General features: G+C 39.5%; 1 protein-coding gene across 4 annotated transcripts in view; it reads right to left on the bottom strand.

Annotated features, from left to right (window-relative positions):
* ryr3 (ryanodine receptor 3) overlaps nucleotides 1-22,277 on the bottom strand; it is a 114,041-nt gene that overhangs the window by 46,093 nt on the left and 45,671 nt on the right. For all 4 annotated transcript variants that reach the window (XM_085432234.1, XM_085432233.1, XM_085432232.1 and 1 more), the window contains 24 exons: nucleotides 21,223-21,341; nucleotides 19,992-20,125; nucleotides 19,625-19,866; nucleotides 17,454-17,646; nucleotides 16,792-17,008; nucleotides 16,177-16,281; nucleotides 14,208-14,311; nucleotides 13,612-13,695; nucleotides 12,759-12,918; nucleotides 12,500-12,644; nucleotides 11,955-12,160; nucleotides 11,453-11,627; nucleotides 10,761-10,969; nucleotides 10,421-10,584; nucleotides 10,279-10,327; nucleotides 10,006-10,166; nucleotides 8,867-9,029; nucleotides 7,765-7,851; nucleotides 7,129-7,355; nucleotides 5,858-6,070; nucleotides 4,536-5,145; nucleotides 3,923-4,123; nucleotides 1,876-1,978; nucleotides 778-912 (listed from right to left, as the gene is read on the bottom strand). In XM_085432234.1, coding sequence (XP_085288360.1) covers nucleotides 778-912; nucleotides 1,876-1,978; nucleotides 3,923-4,123; nucleotides 4,536-5,145; nucleotides 5,858-6,070; nucleotides 7,129-7,355; nucleotides 7,765-7,851; nucleotides 8,867-9,029; nucleotides 10,006-10,166; nucleotides 10,279-10,327; nucleotides 10,421-10,584; nucleotides 10,761-10,969; nucleotides 11,453-11,627; nucleotides 11,955-12,160; nucleotides 12,500-12,644; nucleotides 12,759-12,918; nucleotides 13,612-13,695; nucleotides 14,208-14,311; nucleotides 16,177-16,281; nucleotides 16,792-17,008; nucleotides 17,454-17,646; nucleotides 19,625-19,866; nucleotides 19,992-20,125; nucleotides 21,223-21,341 — 4,206 coding nt within the window. The remainder of the gene's footprint in view (nucleotides 1-777; nucleotides 913-1,875; nucleotides 1,979-3,922; nucleotides 4,124-4,535; nucleotides 5,146-5,857; nucleotides 6,071-7,128; nucleotides 7,356-7,764; nucleotides 7,852-8,866; nucleotides 9,030-10,005; nucleotides 10,167-10,278; nucleotides 10,328-10,420; nucleotides 10,585-10,760; nucleotides 10,970-11,452; nucleotides 11,628-11,954; nucleotides 12,161-12,499; nucleotides 12,645-12,758; nucleotides 12,919-13,611; nucleotides 13,696-14,207; nucleotides 14,312-16,176; nucleotides 16,282-16,791; nucleotides 17,009-17,453; nucleotides 17,647-19,624; nucleotides 19,867-19,991; nucleotides 20,126-21,222; nucleotides 21,342-22,277) is intronic.

The following is a 22,277-nucleotide window of genomic DNA, read 5'->3' on the forward strand; positions in this document are numbered from 1 at the left end:
AATGTTCCTCCAACTGTTTTTTTTGTACCACTCACTTTTCCAGCTTTTTGTTCCTCTGTCCCAACGTTTGTCAGGCACATTACTACCAAACATTTCAACATAAGCTTATTTTTTTCATGATATAATAAAATGACTCAAATCAAATATTTAAACTATTTTCTATGTTCTATTGTGAATAAAATACAGTTCATGACATTTGCAAATCATCGCATGCCGTTTTTATTTAAACTTTACTTAGCATCGCAACATTTTTGGAATTGGGTTTGTAGACATGCTAAAGCAGATCCATCAGGATAATCTTGAATCAGAACATCCGTCCATTTATAATGCTTTTGAATAATGCAGGCTGGAGCAAGGTATTAAAATTTATGGCAGAGAGTCTTGCAGGAACTGTCCATTAGTCTTATTCTATTATTTGAAACAGAACAAAAACATACTTTGAGCAAAGGGCAGCAAAAAAGAAAAAGCTTGAAGCAAAGAACTAGTGATTGGAAAGTGTTTTGTGGTCTGCAATATTTATTATGGATAAATCGGTACCGCTTTATGATTTTGAATGTCAATATAATATTTAATGCTAAACATAGTTATGTGGTATATGTTTAGAAACTGATAGCAACCACAATAAAGTCCTGCTTACGTGTTGCAGCACCAAGATAAACAATTGAAATAATAAACCTTAGCCTTGCACTGCCGTATGCATTGCTGAGTTATTGTTAAACTTCAGTACAGTTACTGGTCGCTAGCTTGTTTTCTTCTTTGGTGTTAAAGGCTACTTACTGGGGGCAGCCTGTTCAGTCTCTGTGGGTTCCTGCTCTGTCTTCTGTGGTGGGCCCTTGATTTTATACAGTAAAGCCAGAAGACGGCCTTTAATTGAAGTGTCCTGTTCTTCTTCTTCTTCCTCCACTGGAATTCCTGCCAGGAGAAATGGAGGCGCTCAGAGATTTATCCTGGTATACCGACTGCTTCCATGTGCATTGTGTAAAGGAAACAAAAACCCATTTTAACGATCATTCTCATAACATAAACATATTTATGTTGCCAGATAATATTAACTTAATTTGCAGAGCACTTTTTACAACACACAGTTACATAGTGCTTCACATTTTAATAAAAGAAGTGTTCCCAGCATGCAAGCAGACAATCATAGGATAGTATAGGTTCTTCTTACATTCATTCACACATACATTCATTCCATACAAGCAGTCGGTGCGAAGAAGATTGGGGAATATAATAACATACTGTATAAAATGATTTTTCCGCAGTCATTTAAAACAAACAAGTCCTGAAAGGCTGAGGATGGCTGTTCCAAAATTAGGTGCTACAAGCTCTGGATTTAAATTAAGAGTGTGAACCAACCAGAAGTCTCTGATCAGATGATCAGAGAGACAGGCTGCTGGAATAAGGTCTTTGCTGGTCTGTAACGTAAGAAGAACCCTGGCAACTTACAGCTCAGAACCTTTTTAAATATTAATTCAGAGTTTCACTTGAATCCAAACGAGTGAAGCTACAATGTGTATGTATCCTTTGTGTATTGTCATCACAAGAACTGCTCAGAGAATCTTATTAATATGAATTCTGAGCACCACAAAGAATAAAATCTCAAAGAAGTGGGGTGGAGGTGGGATGCAAAGTGGCTTGCAGATGTGCAGCAACTGTTGGCAGAGATTTTCTAGCAGAGTCCTCAACTTATTTTTGAGGACAGTGTTTTAGCTCGACTTCATGGCCTGTCTGAATAATGCTATGGTTAGTTTTGTGTGACAAGATGTCCTTATCAGAAGATCTACAGTGACACCTTTAGACATTTATGAACAGAAATGCATAACATCTTTATACAAGTTGTATCAACAACATTAACTGTCAGCAGTTGGACTTTACCACAATGCAGCCGCAGTTCTTCATGGAACGAGTTGAGCTCATCCTGGATCTCCACGGGACAGGGGCAGTCCTCACCTGCACTGAAATTCAACAGGATGTTTATCTGCAGAAAACAAAAGAGTGTTTACATTATAAGACCAGAAAGCACTTGAGAACAGCAACACGGAAAATAATTTTAGATAGGAAGTGAGATCAAAAGAAGGAAGGAGAGTGGTAAAGAATGAATAAAAGAAGGACTGCACAGTAGAGAGCAGTGGAAAGTCACAGAGGCAAGCACATTACCATTTTAGAGTCACAGCATAATTACTCATGTAGTCTCCTGCGGTAAGTGCTCACATGGGCTTGTCAGATAGTGGCCATCTGATGAACTCAGACAGAAATAGTCTGAGCATTTTTATATCACACCCAGTCAAATGTGAAACTAAAAACATTAAACAGGTATTTACATAATATAATGCAGAAAATACTTAATGTATCATGTAGAACCACAGATCTGCTGTGCTTGCTACAGGTCACAAGTTAACTATAAAACACTAAATATAAATGAGATGCATCCATCGCAGAGTCCAGGTTAGCCTATTCCCATGTCTATTTTAGGCAGAGCTTTTTAATAAACCACGGGAGGTTTCTTATTGTGGAGAATCTCGCTTACAGTATGCACCTGCTGCTGACCACCACAACTTAGTTTCAGGGATCAGAATATATCTTGGAAGTGCTTATCCTCAAGGTTTCACAGCTCAGAGGATGCACAATTAAATATTTCAAACATGAATGCTTTGCAGTCATGCAGCAACCTTGTCTAGTCACTACCAGGTTGTTTTCAACAATACTACAGGACAGGGCAAGCGATGTGAACACAGAACACATCAGAGACTTTATTCCTTATTTTCTTTCCTTATTTACTCAATGTTTCCTATTCTCTAGTCTGGCTCAGAGACATGCTACAGTTTACATAAAAATATACTATCTAGCAGAACACTGGATATTGGATTTTCACAGCAGCGTAACCTCGTTTTGTTTTCTTCTGGCTTCAACAGACAATGACCTCCAGATCGTACTGAAGAGATTTTCAGTGAAGTGGCAAGAATGGTTCTCTAAGGCCATGGTCCTCAGCCAGAAAAGGGTGCAGTCCCTCCTCTGGGTTGGAGATGAGTTTCTGCCCCAAGTGGTGGAGTTTAAATATCTTAGGGTCTTGTTTACAAGTGACGGGCGAATGATTGACTGAGATTGACAGATGGATCAATCCTGCAGTGATGTGGACTCTGCACTGATATCTTCTTGTGAAGAAAGAACCAATTGAAATAGTTTGGGCATCTGAACAGGATGCATCCAAGAGCTCTCCTAGTTGAAGTGTTGCAGGCAAGTCCCAACCAGAACATGCTTTAGAGATATCGGTTATATCTCTCAGCTGGCTTAGGAACACTTTTGGTGTCCCATTAGATGAACCGTATGTCTGTTTAAAGTGCTCCCCTGAATAGACTCTGCAACCCAGAAAAGCAGTGATGGATGGATGGATGGATGGATGGCATTTTTACTTTGATAAACTTAAGATTTTGCAAACATTTTTCACAATGGTCTATAGAAAGGTTCATTAATCATGTGCCAGTTGTTTAAGTTCATCTTCTGCTTAAACATATTTGACTTATAAAAAATGAACCCACTGTAACATAAAGTGCTCCTGTGGGACTAATAATAATTTTACCCTGTAAGAGGCCAAAGGTTTAACTATCACTGCAGGGCCAATTCACTCCTAAGTTAATTTTAGCTGCACATATGGCCCAGTTTATCCTTCGGGAATTCCAGCAGAAAATAAAGTTAATAAACTGAAAACTAAAAGGCAATTAGAGAACTGCAGCACCTTGTGTTCTAGTGTCTGCCTCTGACTCTGTTCTATTCAAGGTCATTGATTTTGTTTTTACCCCAAGGTCTAGGCGATCCGTCCAGGGTCTTATGACAGTATGCAAACGGAAACCACCTTGAACATAAATTACATCTCAGAGAGGATGGAAACACTTTCTCATACACTGGCCCCTCTGCGGTGTTGTACCTGCTCCTGCGGAGGTGAACGAAACTCTTTGGTCTTTTTGGCAGTGACAGCGGCAGACATGTTGAGAGCCAGCATTAGCTCATTGTAGCGGAACTTCTGATTGTACTGCAGCTTGGACACGAAGCTGTCGGAGAAGGAAACAATGGATTCGATGCGGTGCTTCAGCTCGCAGTCACAGAAGTAGTGGAGCAGCTCACACATCTGAAAAGGACAGAAATCTGTGAACAACTCAAAGGTTTTCTGTTTCTTTATGTCTCTATTGGTTTTGATTTTGTTTGTTTCACTGTATGAATGACATTTTTTTGATTTAACTTCATAGCTCCATCTCCATTATGCATGATTATTATTAGCAAGTTTTAGTCATTTATAGAACATTAGTATTCAGCCACTGCCTTACTTTCTACTCATGAATTCATCTCTCAGCAAGCGATAAATCATAAAAAAATCAAAACTGCTGACAAATGGGGAATTAGTGTACCTAATCTCATGAAGGCAAAATTAAATTTTAATTAAAACCTTGGCAGATAAATTGATGGAGTTAGTTTAATTCAGCTATTTCCTATCTTCAGTTTATCACTGAGCTTAATCATCTGTGCATGATTATTGTCATCACCTGGCGTTTGACAGACTCTGGCAGAGACTTCTCCAGCAGGCCTTTAACTTGCGGTTTGCTCTCCTTGGTCTCTTCCTCCCCTGCTTCTACAGCCTTCTCCTCATTCTTGCTCACCTCCTCCTTCTCCCCTGACACGGCCACCTCATCCCCCTTAACTTCCTCACCCTCTTTGGTCTCTCCGAACACATTGGGGTCGATCAGGAGGAGAATCAGCCTCACCTCATCACTGGTCAGGACTCCCATTATTAACAGCGTTCCAATCAGTTTCAAAATGGGAACAAACTGGTACTCAAGACTCCCGCCTACTGGGTCTCGGATGTGTGTCCCTCCACCTTGCACTGCCTCGGTTAGCATGCTGATGGCTTTTTCCTTTAGGATGCCCAATGGGATCTGGGGGCTGTAGAGGAACTGTTGGCGTTTGGTGTTGATGATTCCCACAGGGGAGAAATTGACCCGAGGTTTAAGGGAGGTGCTTAGGTCCACCCCAGGAAGTGAATGTCGCTTGGACTCATCTGGGAACAGCTTGATGGAGCGCGTTTCATCCGTCACAGGGATAATGAACTCGTTGTTCATCATTAGACGGGCTTCCTTTGCTGTCTCAAGATGAATGCTGACAATAAGTAGAATTAGTTCAATCATAGCATGAGTAAAGACACTGGCTATTACAAAAACACGCAGAAAAATGATTCATGATCTCTCCTAAGAACTATGAATTATGCTGTATTAGTATGGTTTCCACAAACCAACAGTACCCAATAACCACAATACATCTGTAAGAGATAGTAGTTGTGGTGATGAGTGCCTGACAAGCAAATAATGTGCTGATTGCTCAAACTCTGTTACTCATAATCAAATTTCTTAAACCAAACCCTCCCGTTACAAAGGCTTTAACAATCACTGCTTAAAAGTGAATTTTCAGCAATATAGAAGGTACACATGAGTTTGCTATTTGACATCATGTGAAGAAAAGACAGTTTAAACAACAACACTGAGATGTGAGGTGGAAAAACAAACACAGCAGAGGGATTATTAAGATTTATAGCACAAATTTGCTCAGTGATCTCACGTAATGCTGCATCAGTTTAACAGTTAATGTTGTTGCAGATGACACTGTCAAATCATAATTCTATCATGTATCATCATTAAATGATCCGATGAGTAAAAACACGGCAGCTTTCTTCTTGTTTTGATGCACGGCGGGTCATTGACTGAGGTCATTTTTTTCAGTAAGATAAATTAAAAATCAAAATTCACACCAGCTGAGCAATCCATAGCAACTTACATTTTAAGTATATAAAATATATCGAAACACACCAACACACCTGATAAGGACATTGTAGAAGCCCTCTCTCAGCATGCCAGAGAGGTACTGATTGTCGATTGTGTAGAGGAGCTGTGATTGGTCCAAATGGCTGCAGAGGGCGTGAGCTACACGAGTGTTTCCCAGTGCACAAAGGGCACAATACAGCTTTAGTGTGTGGTAGTGGAACTTCCTTAAGTCTTCGTGCTCAGATAACTCCATTATGTCCAAACACCTGCAAACAAAGACACCACAACAACAAAGTAAGCTCGAGTAAGTCATTTACTCTGCTGATCACAGCAGAAAGACTTTGCATTAACTTAATGAAAATCATCAATATTCTAATTAAAACTGTTTGTTTTATGTAAACAGCAAACAAATGTATTACTAAAGGCCTGTTTACTCATCATTAAAACTTATTTTCCAGTATGTATTCTGATATCAGAACACACAAATACACATGCTACGAAACAAGAGTTCATCTATGGGGCTGCAAAACACATTAATAATAATAATAATAATAATAATAATAATAATAATAAACACATTAGAAACCTCTTAGCATCTCAATCCATCACAGTCTGCAGTTAACATGAAAATTGTAGCACTGTGCATAGAATTGACTGAGATTACTTTATATGATGTCACATTATGTGTGGTTTGTAGTTTGTCGCCTTAATGTTATGTCCGCTTACAGGAGTCTTTCCGTGTTAAAATGCACATTTGAATTGTATGAAATAGGAACCATTAAAAATGGTCTAGTAACTTCAAAGTCCATGGTCCATGTCAATTATTTGGTCAGACACATGGATGCAGCAACAGCAATTAAAAGTGTGAACATTTGTGAAACATTAGTAGTGTAGCCCTAAATCTATCTAAAAATGGAATGACAGGCTTGATTAAGTGTATAGGCAAAAGGAGAATATTCATTGTGATTATGATTCATCTGGGCAAAACTTTAAAGTCTTTGTTAGCAGCTACCTTCAATTTAATTATAGTGACCCTCACCAGTGAGTACTCAGCCCAGGTAGTGCCAAGAAGTGTTTGTTCTGGAAGCAGCTAATCTGTCTTAAATGTGTTTCATCAGCCCAATTCACAGTAAAGAATGAATGACAAGTATCTATTGTTACTCAATCATTTGTCTATGGAAGCTAATTTAAGTGCTATAAATGTGAAAAGACACTGAACGCACTACATCCTCCCTAACAACTAAAGGGAACACAAAGTAACACGTTGTAAGTGAAACAGTCACTTGTCACTGTTTATACGGTTTATAGAGTATTATAATCACACCTGTTTTCTTCAGGTATGTGTACAGCCATCATCTGCATAGGCTCCAGACACTGGACCACCCAGCCATGTCTTTCACTAACACGAGCCGTCTCCACATTGAGAAAGGTATTGGGCATCCGGCTCCAAAGCACTGCCACAATTGTCTGCACATCCAATCGTGGCGGACACTGTGGCACCGGATTCCTGTGCTCGCTCTTGAATATGGCTGATGAGAGTGGCATGGCATCCTGGGATTACAATGAGGACAAGAAGGAAAAATCACATTAAGTAGAAAATTTGATTAAATGAAAACTATATTAATATCTGGTTATATCACATCCTTTCAGTCAATAGCGATGCAATCAGTTATTTTTATATACGTAGTGCTTTCTGTGACATCCTTTCTTCACTGTAAATATGTATATTGATTACTAGTTTTCCAAACACACACAAAATTAATCAGTGCAAGAGCATCCTAAATGGGTCACCAAGTCAAAATATAGGCCAGCTGGGCAGTCCATGACTATGAATGAATGGCATTAAAAATTCAACACCTCTTAATTAGTGTGAGGAAGATAAAGTACATAGCTGTTTCATAACTTGATGAAAAGTGCTTAAAACTGTGTACAGTGTTGTTTGGTTAGGACAGAAACAAACCTTTATCTTAACAAATTCAAACTGGAAGAGGTTTGCACTGGTGGGGAGGACAAATACAGCAGGGAAGAGCTTGGTATTTGGTTCCACCTGAAAGTAAACAAAGCCATACTTATCCACATCAGCCTATCCCATGTTTACAACAACACCAAAATGAGACAAAAGTGCAGCAACACATGCAGAACAGAGCTCTTCCTTGAACTCAGCCCATGGTGGAATCTGAAAATTTATATATTTAATGCAACGAGCACTGTGCTTGCCTCGTGTTTGCTCTGGTGGCAAATTCAACTAATGTCAGAAGGCTTTTAACCCCTAAGCTTGTGGATTAGTTGAAGTTTGAAATCCAAGTTCAATGAGTATTAGCTGGTATATTGATGACAACCATCACAGACTTTACAAAGAAAGAGAACAAACAACCAAAGCTTTGATGCAATAACAGGACAAGAAGCTTTTCATCAGCTTAAAAGCCTCCTGGTTCCCTCAGAGGGCTTTCTCCTTCTTAAAAAGCCAATTCATGACTAAATAAAGCAGCGAGATGAAAGGAGAGAAACAGGAGATTATGCAAGATAAAAAAAAAGGAGAACACAGGCGGTAGAAGATTCTCAGTGCACCATTTCAGTGTCTAGTCAGGCATTCAATGTGATGCTTTAAAAACCAGAGATGAGGACAGCAAGCAAGGCATGGATTACTGAGCCGATGTCTGTCTTTGTATGACTAGTTCACAAAACAGATGAGAATTCAGCGGTTTAATTTCCCAACTCTATCTCTCTGCAGGTTTAATTTGCTGTGGCACAAATGAATTAATGACACCTGAAAGGATTAAAGGAGGGAAGATCGTTCTGAGAGTGTGTGGGCAGTACAAATATGTGATGAGTGAAATCGTTTGAGAGAGATATTCATTTAAGGCAGTGACTCAAACTGCTTCTGTTTCTTTTCTTTTTGCGTTCAGGATATTAAAAAAAAAAACAAACAAACATGTGTGCCAAAGCAGGGGAAGAATACTAAACCACAAGAGAAAGTCGTAATAGCTTACGTCTATTGAAGTTTACGAGCCAAACCTTGTGCTTCACTCCTCTGCCAACTGATTTCTATTATACTTACTTACCTGATATGATGTGGGGAGCTCTTTGCCATTGGCATTGAAGGAGACAAGGCCAGTGGCCAGGTCAGCCAAACAGCCAATCTCCAGGTCGGAGCTAGAGCGGCTGGACGAAGACGGGGTAACTGCGTCTGCTACACACACCATGTAGCAGTTACTCCTCTGAACACTGCGGCAAAGCAACCACAACAAGAACTCAGCATCAATAAATACAAGTAAATGCAAATATGCAGAGGACAACATAGGCAACTTGGGGGGGTGGGGGGGTGTCAAATAGGAGGCACAATAAATTTTCATTTGGTCAACACTCATTGATCTTTTGCCTCATTCATATTTGCTACACACAGAGGCCATCTTCCCCATTTACCTCCCCGGATGCTAAATAAGGATGAAAACCAGCTATGAAAAGATGACTGAAATGTTTTTGTTTGGTCTGTCTAAAATAATTGTGAGCATGTTCGCCATACTGATCAACACATAGCGATGACACAGGTATTAGTGGTATAAACTTTGAAATGCATGCTTTTTTAAATTACGAACATACATTTGCAAGGATGGGTTATCCCCGGATGGCAGTCATTTAAAAAAAATGAATGGCCATATTATTTGCTTTGCTTTTAACTAGCTTTCAAGAGAGCTTGGTAAGCATGCTAAGGGATTTTTTGTTGTAATATTTTTTGATGTTTGTGCAGCTCAAATTGGATTCCTTCATATTTGGTCACAAATGCAGCTACATTTAGAATTACTAGTAAAAAGGTAATATTTCAATGCCTATAAGACATAACACACAAAAAATAATCTGATCCTTAGGATCCTTATCTAAAATTGTTTAAATACAACCTCACGTGAACAACAACAGTTAATGGCATATTAAACTGTATCATTATTTATTTCAAAAATACTAAGAAATAAGCCAAAATGTAGAAGCAGTGTGTGGAGCGGGTAGAAGCACATTTAGCAGCAATAACTATATTAAAACTACAGGAAAAATGCTGTCATGAGAAATCAAAAAAATTATTAAAGAAGGTATCACCACAGAATGCACTTCTGAAAGCACATGTCCCACTGGAATATTAAAGCCTCTTCAAATAAAAGGATCAAACATTTCATATGAACTCCAGATATTAAAAATGCAGGGAGCATACCTCTCATGGACCCTGCCCCTCTCATCTCCCAGCGTCACTGTGACCGTGCGCATTTTGCTGAGGCTGAAGTTCTTGCTATAATAATGATAGTCGGGTGTGACCCAGCCCACCCACACAGAAGCAGGGTCCTGTCCAGCAAACACTCGCACTGAGTAGTAATACTGCCAATTAAAAGAAAAAGGGCAAACAGTGCTATCGGTTAATCTGAATATACAGAGAGAAATACTATAGTTTTTTTTTAGTTTTTTTATTTGAGAATCTATGTGGATTTACAGTTGTGATGCTTCCAAAGTCAATACTTCCATCTTCTTTTGGAGGATGGCTGCAGAAACAAAAAACATGACAGTAGATTTAAGTTATCTTAAACACTATGGGCTTTATTTTTTAACTTTAAGTATAAATTGAGATGTCTGACCCGAGCTTCAGTGATTCATCCAGGAGCTTGTCTGCAGAATAAAACTCCACAGGCATGCTCAGTCTACAGTAGACCATGTCATTGTTGCTGTTTTGAGTGCCATACGTCTTGTGAGTGACCTTAAGGCAAGGAGGACTGTCGACTGTTCCGTCAATCCTCGTCACCTGAGGAGTTAATGAAACCCAAAGCGAGGGATCAATAATATCAATGTGCCCATTAACACCAGCTCTAGTGTTTATTATAAAAAGCTCTCTAGGATAATTAAAAAAAAGCAAATCTCAACTCTAGCAGCAAACTTAAAAGGCAATAAAAACACTAATGATATTGAGAATGTGTGTACCTCAATATCAGGGTGGTCCTCAGGTACATTGAAAAAAGTGGGCAGGCGCTTGCTGAACCACATGGTGACCTCTCTGTTCATGTTAACAGCAAAGGGTTCAAAACCCTCCTGTAGACCACACATGGTGTAGTACTTGAAAGTACTGGCGTCCTTGCCCAAGTTCATACGGCCGATCTGAGACATGCGGAGACTGCACACGGGGATGAAACCTGGTGTATTTAGAAAAATGTATTATTTTAACATGTGCATTTTATATTGTCGTTTTACAAATCAGAAACATGTTAAAAAAAAATATATTAAAAAAAAAAAAAGAACGCCAATGGTTTACATGCATGCACGCAACAGTGAGTCGGCTTTCTTGAATTCTGTACTTCTAAAAAAAAAATTTAACTTCCTTTTTTCTTTATCCACCAAAACTCAAATGTCATATGTTTAAGAATCTATCACTTATGAAATCTAAAAACAAACTAACAACTTTACTTTATTCCTGTGTGACCATCTTCTTCCAAAGTCAATGGTTCATTTACAGAGTAATGAGCCAGTGTCACAAAGGACTTAATTAAAATGAAACACTCTTATCATTTTAAGCTTTTCTTAAAATCTTATGCAAACAAACCCAGTCAAACTCCCAGCGACACTTTGAAGGAAACAGGCAGAATAAATGAAGTTGGCTTGAAATACAAAGCCCTCACCATCCTCTGTCTCAAAGTCAGTGAAGCAAAGCTCGGATCCTTTACTGGTGATCAGGAGTTCTCCGTTGAGGGTGAAAATCATGGATTTGTCCTCCATGTTGATCATGCAACCAACCACGTCGCCCTTTTTCCAAGGCTGTCCAAAGTAGCGGCTGCCTGCATGCATACGCCGTCCCTTGAAAAAAAAACATAACAAGAATCACATGTTTTTGTCTTTGCTAATAAATGGAACAACAATGTTGCTTCGGTTTCTGTGACTGTGACTGTAGGTATTGTTAAAATGTAAAAGATATAATATACGGTGAAATCCTGAATTTAGAAAGTTTATGGCTGAACTACATATATTTTGTTACTCTTATAACCATTCCGTAGTCTCATTTTTATATTCTAATTAGTGTAGCAATGTCCATGACGATACATCTAAAGTATCTAGATCTTTCAAAAAGTTGCCTTCAGACAACTTCCCATGACTAGTTTAAAAGAAAGGATACATGCAGTTTACCCGATATCCATCAAAGACGAAGGCTTGGTCATCTACTCCGAGCTCCACATCAGGTCTGCAGCCTGGTCTGGCCCAGCCAACCCTCATGTCTCCTCCACTCAGAGCCTCAAACTCAAAGTACCACTTCCCCGTCTTCACCGCGTAGGTCTGCTCCACACGGAAGAAGCGTATCGTCTCGATGCTCTGATCATCAAGCATGTGCACAACTTTAGGCAAAGATACGAAAACCAGAGGATTTAACACCATGGATACACGTGCTCGTATTTTCAGTACTACTATTAGACTTTACAATCAATCCATAGCTATAATGAGGATTCGTCAGTGCCGGCTTTCAGATTGAAGAAATGTGTAAAAATATTGCATGCATAACTATGAGTTGTACCACATATATTTGTAGTATATTAGCAAAATCTGTGTGCTTCTAAACGTTTACAAAACCTTAGGTGAAAGCAGTGCTGTTGCTGTAGCCTTTGAACATACAGTAGATGGTCCTGTATCAGTTTTAAGAGCTTTAAATGACTGCGGTGTCAGCGCCAGGGTCTCACCCTCTTGATCTGGGGGGTCGATCTCATATCCATATCCAACCATAGTCCTGATAGCTTCTCTCAGACTGTCCCTGTTAGATTTTTTGGTGCGTTCATCCAGTAAAGCATATGGCACCAGGCGAGGATTACGCCTGCTCTTCAAATCCTACCACAAACAGTGACAAGAAACTGTACTAGTGGACTAAAGTCATTTAAAATTAACGGTAAAAATAATACATGAGTTTCATTTTCTCCACTTCAAATGCTGCATGAACTTTACCTGCTGGATGCCATAGGTCCATCCTTGTTTAATTCTATCTTTGGCCCACACATTGTGCGCATTTTCGGCCAGTTTATCAACTAGAACCTCTTGACCAGCATTCAGTCTCACATCAGAGAGTTCCAGTGGCACAGGCTTATATCCATTGGACATCATGTAGCTACAAATGATATTGATAAGATAAGATACGGGTATCTTACAACCCAAATTTTCTCAAAAAGTTGGGACTCTCTATAAAATGTAAATTAAACAAAGTGCAATGATTTGCTGATATATATACATTTTTTAAAAACATATTTTAATCGCAACGGAGCACAGAAAACATTAAATTTAACTGAGAAAATCTAAGATTTTAAGAAATTATTAGTTTGTTTTAAATTTAATGACAGCAACACATCCCCAAAAAGCTGGGATAGGGTCAGAATCATCCTTTCTTCTTTTAACGAGAGTCTGAGGAGACTGCTGTACCTCTGAGAGGAATGTAGTTTCATTCTTGTCTGATATAAGATTCTAGCTGCTCAACAGTCCCGCGGATTCTGTCATGGTTTTTTCACATAATGATGCTTTCAGCTGGTGAAATGCATGTCTTGCTGAAACATGGAAAGGCTTCCCTGAAAAACCCCAAACTAAAACAATTTGTTTTCCTTGCTGTAAGTAAATTATGGATTTTCAGATCATTGCATTTTGTTTTTATTTACATTTTACACAGCATCCTAAATTTTTTAGAACTGGGTTTGTACCTAAAAAAGGACACTGATTATATAAATGCCTCTAAAATTCAGCATTTTTTTGTTGTATCCGATAAAAAGACACATAGAGCTATAATATAACTTAAATTTATAGGAAGTCTTACTTTTTGGGTAATTTGATTTTCTTCAGATCCTCTTCAGCGTGAATATTAACCTGGGCAACATGGCATCCCAGGGCTAAAAGGGTCCTGAGGATAAAAGGAAATGTGAATAGGAAGAGCGAGAAAGTCTATAACCAGCATCGATATTCAAGCTTCATTACATTATGTTAGATGAAAATGATTCTTCTGAGTTCTAAATTTTTAACACTGTTCATTAGACACTGATAAATCTCCTCCGATCAATATAATAACACAGAACAGCACTCAGGTTGGGCTGCGTGGAAAAATGCCATTTGGGTCTCAAACTAGATGTAATTGACAAACTGCATACCCAGTTAAACTTTCCTCTAAGAGGAGGATGTTTTATTGAGCCGAGCCAAATGTTTTTACAGTGAGATGACTCAGTAGTTGGCTCAAATAAGCTTTGGATCCAATATTTGTTAAAAAAAATCAATAATGGAATTCACTCAGGAGATGCAAGTCATTACAAGCACCGCTTTAATCTTAGCCTTAATCTGCTTTTGCTCAGCATTCAGGAGGGAGCTTCAGAAAGAAATGAATAGGTAACTGGATTATCCAGAGGACAGCCCAGGCCTTACTTTAGGGTTTCACTGGACATCTGCAAGTTGTAGTTCCTTTCAGTTTCAGGCAGCTTGGCGAAATCCACAAGGCAAGGGTGCTGCCTCTTGTTGTCATCACGAACCTGAAAAAAAAAATGAAAAAGGTAGCAGTCAGGTGTTACTACTGCATGTGTCATCTCACCAAACCCACTGTTTGCTCTATGAACCTTCTTGTCTTATAGATTTATAAGCAAAAATGGCTCAGAATTCAGAAAATAAAAAGTAGACCGCAGCTGAATTTATCTGCAGTTGTTGCTCAGAGATGCAAATTTTGTTTGTTTTTCTCTGCCTAATTCGGGCCTCAGGTGTTGATTTTTTTCTTTCCTTTTTTAAATAAAGTGAGATAAGCCCAGTTCAGAGAATAGACTCGCAGTAGCTCGGCTATCTGTGAGAGTGGATGGGAGGAAATTTACAGCTGCACTCAGTCTCTCAATAAGACGCTGCCAGTGACTCCTCCTGATAATGCACTCTGCTGCTGACAGCAGTTAAATAGAAATGAAGTGCACACGGGGTATGAAAAATACACAGTAAACCAATACACAAAGATACAAAGCAATGATGCTGCATTCAACTTTATTATTACTGAATCTTCTGTTTGTCCAGAGAGTCTCGGGTTGTGTGCAATGTCACTCTGAGCTCCCTGAGCTTGTTAAAATGAAAACATTAAGCAGCTGCTTGGACCTAAAGATTGTCCCTAAAACTATAGGACCTCGGCTAACCCCAAATGAAGCTTTCTCCCAGTCTTAATTAATCTGAATGTCATACTCTTGGAAGGTGAGACGCTCATTAAGTTTGTTAAATGGCCGCTGTTGCGATGACAGTCTCGGTGGGAAATGATTCTGTGATAACCACACTACAGTACAAAAGAGGCAGCATGTGTGATCAGACTTCTAACAAGCTGTTCCACAGTAAACAGGAGTGACTGACAGGAAAATGATGAGAGAATGATAGAGGAAAGCAGTGCAGACAGGAATGATTAAAATGTCTTTAGATACAGAGGACTTCAACTATAGTTACACTGAGCAATTTAGAGATTGACAAACAAGCTCAGTAACATAAAATTAGATACTCTGCATGAGTTGATTTGGCACCGTGTCAAATAAAGGATTTTTTTTATTGCTTGTTGGAGTTTTTCTAACATTGATGAACTTTATTACAGATTTGCTTTTTTGAGGTTAAGCTTGAATCTTGCATCGCTCTATTTTAAGTTTTTGTTGTTTGCTTTTTGTTAAGTTTTGGATAAAACATGTTATTTATTTTCAACCTTTCATTTAAAGCAGTGAATAAATTTTGCTCCCAGTTTAATCAATTAATGGCACATTTAATTAATTATTTAATGATGTATTTCATAATTCTGGCACTTATGGCCCTCCACAGTTTTCATTATTCACAAGCGTATTATGTGTAATACTTTCTTGGGAGAGATCAAGTGTTGCCATACAGCTGAAACCCTCCTCCTTTCTATGAAAATAAGCACCTCTATGTTACAGGCAAATTAGAGAAATTTGAATGCAATGCAAATATTGCATGGATCCAATCCACTTTATCTATGTTCTTATGTCTTACAAACACTCATACTTTCTGAAGCAGTGAGATCTTCAGACGCCATTGCTGACATATTGCTGCCTATAAAGGAACAAGCCCTGAAACGTTCTTCATAAAAAGAAAGTTTTTTGGATTTCTCGACACACTCTGAAGCTCGACACATTACGTCCCATCACTAGTGAGTAAGGTTTACTCAGTTGTAAGCTTAACAATTTTTCGTGAGTGTCATTTTCTCCCTCTAGCTATATATATGTTAACAGGCCATTATACCTGCAGTCAGGGACTGAAATCTTCAAATTAATGAGCCATTAACGAGCATTTCAATTTTGACCACTTGAGTTGACCTTTATCAGTGTTTCCAGACATACCAGATAAATATATTCCAGATGAATCACAGGTTTACCTTGCCATAAGTCCAGCCCAGTTCAATCTTGTTCATCCCCCACAGTTCGTGAATGTTTTCTGCCAGCTTGTCCCGGATGTTCTCCAAGTGAGGGGGAAGAACAATCTGCAGAGAGAAGGGGAACAGATGGTACAGTTGGATTCAAAAAGATGCTGGACAAAAAAAAAAAAAAAAAAAAAAAAAAAAAGGCTGACGAATGAAAACCGTTCTTCCTCATGTCTATGCAATTGTTAGATCCCTAGGGGTTATGCCAAGTTTCCTACCCTTTTGTTACACTGAGGTAGAAAGTCAGCACCTATTTTCCATTTGTACTTCAGAGCCACTTCTGCAGCACTGAATGTTAAATTACAGGTGCGTAACACAAAATGAATTCCCTGAAACCGCTGCCGGCCTAGTAGACAGCTTTGTCTTCTTTTTAAACAGCACTCAAACAAGAAGGAGCAGACGAGAAACAGCAGCAATCATGTACCCATCATGGACATTTTATAGCACACTTTTTAGAACCAGAGCAAACCAACCAAAAGAACTAGAATATAATTTTACTGTATATTCAACACAAGCGTTCACACCGCTGCTTTTAATTTCCTTGGGTGTAACATCACTTTAACATCTCACCTGACTGGTGTCAACAGGGGTGGGAATAAAGGAGGCCTGAGAGAGGAACTGGGTGGTTCCCAGCAGATCACGGACCCCATCGTGGTCCCTCTTGTACTCCTTCACAGGCTCTACATGCATCTTCTCTTTGGGCAACAGTGCTTCATAACACGGAGAGTAACCGGCAGGTGGCAAGAACTTGAAATCTCCATGGCGACCGCCCAGCAGGAACCGGACCCTGTGATGATGACAGTAAAAGGCAGTAAATAACTTCAGCTAACATCCGTCTACATCTCTGGCATTACATAATATCAGGCTTGCAGTAGAGACTTAAATGTTCTTCTTTGGTTATTTTTATTTTTTTATTTCATTGTTTGCTGGTATGCTGTTGGGATAAAATGTAAGATAAAGCATAACACATCACATAAATTTAAACCAAATATAACTTCATTTGATAGGAAAACATTTTAAGAAATGGTTTCAGGTTTATTTTTCCCCTTTTGGTATGACCTGTTCTGTCTCATTAAGATAAAAATTAAGATACCAGGAAGCTGCAGCACAGTAACAAAATTACTTTATTTTGGTGCTATGCCATTGGTTTTTGTGTGAACCTACAAAAGTTCATAAGGTGCAAATTCATCAAGAGCCTCAGCAAAAACACAATTATAAATGCAGAGCCTTACTTTACACCTGCAGAGAAACTGACTACAGGGAAGAAGAACCGGTCTGTGTTGAAGTCCTCAAACATGCCCTGGACAGGCTGCCCGTTGATCCTGAAGGACATACTGGGAGCTCCCAAATCCAGACAGCAGCTGACCACATCGTCTGAGTTCAGCAGGTGCTGGTTAATGGAGGCCACGGCCCTTGGGATTCGGCCTAGACAACAGTGTGCAGAGACAGATAGGGAGGATGGATGGCTGTTACAGCTGCAAAGTCATTGCAAATGTAGGGCAGGATGATGGGCAAGGAGAAGAGAAGTGAGCAGAGAGGTTGGGAGTTGGGTGGTGAGTGCTTTAACAAGAATGTCATGAAATGGATGAGGGGAGGTGATGGGTCTTTTAGCAGATTTAGAAGGGAAGTGAGGTGAAATAGTTTTTATGCTGTTAGGCTGAGATTGGAAAAGAGAGGGACTAAGAGACTTATACCCCTGAAGCACCAAGAGGACAAAGATATGGACTCAAACTACTGACTGGTTCCTTCTTCTTATGCAGAAAGAAAAAAAAGAAACTGCAATCAGCTGGCGCTTTCCGTTTGAATGCAAACTGAATATGTACGGCATGCATATCAAAATCATTCGAGACGTTGCAAGGCTTTTCAGAAGATGTAAAAGAGAAGTCTAACAGGTAAAGGTTGGAAAGTGGAATTTTATATCAGTGTCCCAAAGATGAAAAAGCAAAGTAAAGAGGGGACAGCAGGCTCCTGCATTATTCACAAAAGGTTCTGTCAGGGCAAAGTCCTTCAATAACCCTTTTTTAATTCCACAAACTTGGAGTTACCTAACTGCAGTAGTGCAGAGTAGCATGGAACAAATTTAAAAGTTTATATTATATAAAGACGAGATAACAGAGCAAGTTAAAAGCTAGACTGTGCTTTTTCCAGCTTTCCAGGGCCATCAAATTTGCCTTTTTGCAGTAAGACTGTCTTTGACTGCGCATGGTTCCTAGTAATTACACGACACATGGACAGAATAAGGCCAATGGGCCAGAACCAGACCGCTAATCATCTCAGTCCGAACCACAAGATCTTAAAAGAAAAATGAAATAAACAAAATAACATGATTCAGACAAAGATCTCTGAAGTTTCTCAATGTGGTTGACTTCACTGAGTCTGTAGCATTACTTCATTGAATTCTAGTGCTGTTAGTTTCATTAGTGACTCTAGTGACAGGGAGTAGTGCAGGGGTAGGCAACTCCAGACCTCGAGTGCCGGTAATGAACTAATCATTTGATTCAGGTGTGTTGACCCAGAGTCATATCTAAAACTAGCAGGACACTGGCCCTCGAAGCCTGGAGTTGCCCACCCTGGTGTAGTGCCTACCAAAAAAACTGCTTAAATGTAGACTCATTAAAATGTTAATTTAAGTGGGTTTTTTTTTTTATGTTTTCATGTAATACTTTCATTGTTGGAGGCAAGCTGTAAAAACATTACCTTGTAATTACTGTATCATTTCCTCTTAGTTTGATGTTTAGGGGAAAGGGGTTGGGGGAAAATATGTTGGGTAAATATAGAGTTTACAAGTTATAAACTCTGTATTCAACACACCTTGTTTTGAACTGAGGACACAAGAGTCAGTCATGTGATATCTCTTTTATGGCATGTGTGATGTCTGAAAGAAGACACTGCCTAGCAGTTTCCAGGAAAAGAATAGAACCAGACAATGGAAACCCAATCAGTGATAATGGCCATCTGGTTACTCAGTTTCACAGTTCCACAGACCTACACAACAACATCATTCTTGTTTTGTATTTATAGTTAACCACTGCACAGATTCAGCCTCTCTTCAGCTTCAGTATGATAGCTTTTCTGTCAGGAGGTCATCAGTTATCCAAGATGCACTGTTGGTTTTTGTCCATTATGACACACTACGTGAGATAAAAACCTTTTTTGTGCATACTGCCTATTTTCATTCTCAAACTGATGTGATACCTTGACTCACTATGAATCATCCAGATCAGTGCATAAACTGTTTGTTGTCAGGTAGATTAAACGTAGGATAAAAACAGCATTGAACCTTAAGATTGTATGCATCTAGACTAAATATACATTATCTCTATATTTTCTTACATACATGGGTTTTGAATTTCAACCACATATCAGATCTACCAGCAGTGAAATATTAAATTAAGATGCTCACCTGACCAGAGATGCAGTCCATCAAAGCTGTAAGAGTACAGGTCATCTCCAACACCATTGCCTCCCCACCCTTCTCCTCCACCAGGGTATGGAGCATATCCTTTAGTGTTGGCCCAGCCTACCCTCAGGTGGGTCGGCTCATTGGTTACAAAGTGGTCCACTTGGTCAATGACCAGCTCATAATACCACTTCTTATACTGAGCTGAACCTTCAGCTATGCCCAGGAAGATATTTGGTCTCATACTGGAAATGAAAACAGGGAAAGTCAACACTGGATTGAAATCGTCACTCCAAATTTCCACTCTTTAATCAGCTGTGTATACTGGGGCTACTGGATCCAGCAGCGGTGCAATACTTTAATTCTCTACCTCTGAACATCATTGACCAATCGAGTCTGAAGCAGCAGGTCCCTATTGGGAAGGAGGTTGTCACAGATCAGATTCTGATTGGTTCTCACTGCCACTCCATTGCATACACAGAGGGAACAAAGGACATCCAGGATCTGACAGAGAAAAAGACACTTGTGTCAGACACTTTTTCCTTTTTGTGTGAAAATATGTCACACATCCACAATGTGTCAGCGTTTCACATGCTCCGAGAGGAAATGATTAGTTATTCAGACAGATTCTCTGCAAGCTGTGATGCTTGGAGCACATTCACAGTGCGCAAGAGGGCCTTCAAGCAGAACTATCGTCCTCCACCTGCCATTCATGATCAGCAACTGCTGTTTACAAGAAAGCTCTTTGATGTCTTCTAACAAGTGACAGTGTAAATATTAGGAAACTGACATTTAAACACTGTATACACATCACTCGGCTGGAACAAATGAAACCATGATAAAGATTTTAGTACAGTTTTTAAAACCCAGTTTGACAGCTTAATTTTTTTTAACAGTTGTTGAGGCTTTATAATCCAATTAAATGTCTTTAGTGTTTAGTGTTTGTGTTTAAAAAAAAAAAAAACAGAGCAACTGGCACCAAAGTTGATCCCAATTTGGACTAGACCACAACGAGGAAAGATGTCTCCCACCTCTGCCCGCAAAGGACCAACCAACAGCCAAAATGTGACAACGACTGAGCCAGTTGTGTTTTTGCACTGACACAGTGGAGTATTTTTCTTAGCCAAGTGTTTTCATGATGCAAATTCGAACAGCATTTGTTGATTGCTCTGAGAAAAACCAGAGACAATGATTGTGTTGGCACTTCCGGATTGACCCATTAAAGAAGCGGTAGCTGTAGAAATATAAACTTATCATGTAAAAACCTTATATAGGGGAAATCAAACCACACTTCTGCATTTTTAGTGGTGATTGATGATTCTAAGTATGCATTGGCAATCCTAACTCAACTCTGACTTCAAGAAATCCTCTGCCAAGGCATAAAACCAAAGCAGTCTGTCTGTCTACCAGCAAGAGCATTGTGAAAACTGCCAAGGTGAATTGTCTATACTCCACGAGGAGCATGGACAAAGGAAGAACCTGTGAAATGTTTGGTGTGAAGCCAGGTTGTTTTCTCTAAAATTAGAAGATATGGCACTAGACTGGCATTGGCACAAAAAGCTCCTTTCTTGTACCTTTTCTAGTCTAATATTTCTGCTTACCTTGTGGTTGCGTCCATGCTTGTAGAGCAGAGAGACGATGGATTTAATGTGACCTTTCTGGATAATGTTCAGAGCTTCTGGGCTTTCTACCAAGATACAGTGGAGGACTTCCAGAATACCTATAGAGTTACACAAAATGTTTGTCATTTAACAAAAGAAACATTTAGACCACATCCCAACATTGATAGCTAGGGATGGGTACCAGTATCTGACACAAACTGTAGTAACCAGACCGAAAAGCAGTGCACATTTCAGTGCTTTATTTCGGTGCTTTTTTTTCTCTGAGATGTCATACACTTTGGATTCTAGCCAATCATTTTACCTTTCCGAGGATAGTAGGCGGGTCCAGGTACGTACGTTCTTTTAGAGCAGAGCTACAGATTAAAAACGCCCAAGGCGAAGCGGTCAAAAGTCTGGCTGTACTTCACAGCAAAAGATGCAAACCCAGCAGCCTGCAACAAGTGCTTTAAGCTGATACTGTGCAAAGGAGGTAACACCTCGAATCTGATGAAACACCTGGCGACGCATAGCGTTTTTTTAAAAGCCTAGAAATGCGCCGTATTTGATAGCTTGCTGCAAGACCTCACACCCTGCACATCTACTGCGGGTGTGGTGCCTGTTATCGGACCAGGAGTTAGCAACATGAACCCGAAGAGGAGAGTCCTGGCCCCTAGCCCTGCCAGTGTAGCAGAAATGATGACGGATGATGATGCAGCAGCAGCCGTTCTTCTCTGCGTGAGTAGCTTAATGTTGTTCGTGTGTAATTTACGTTCAGTAGGCTAACCACGTTATTACATTAATGCATGTAAGGTGAACTAGCAAACATCATCATAGCTACATGCGGCTGTCTTCTTGTTTGATGGCAGATACTCCCTTCACCCTGGCCAAAAAGGCTAAAATGCCCAAAGAAAAAGTGGAAAACAGCTGAGAGGTTTTAGGACAAAGTTTGTGTTTTTCCATTGTTTAAGCACTGCTTCCAGCCAAGAGTGATACCATATATGCCCTATAGCTGCAGAGAAGACCAACATTGTTATCTTTTTACAAAAAAACCAGCT

This window comes from Copadichromis virginalis, linkage group LG15 (genome assembly GCF_057382275.1).
Source record: "Copadichromis virginalis isolate Kocher_CV1m ecotype Utaka linkage group LG15, C_Virginalis_male_GT1.1, whole genome shotgun sequence".
Taxonomy (NCBI): domain Eukaryota; kingdom Metazoa; phylum Chordata; class Actinopteri; order Cichliformes; family Cichlidae; genus Copadichromis; species Copadichromis virginalis.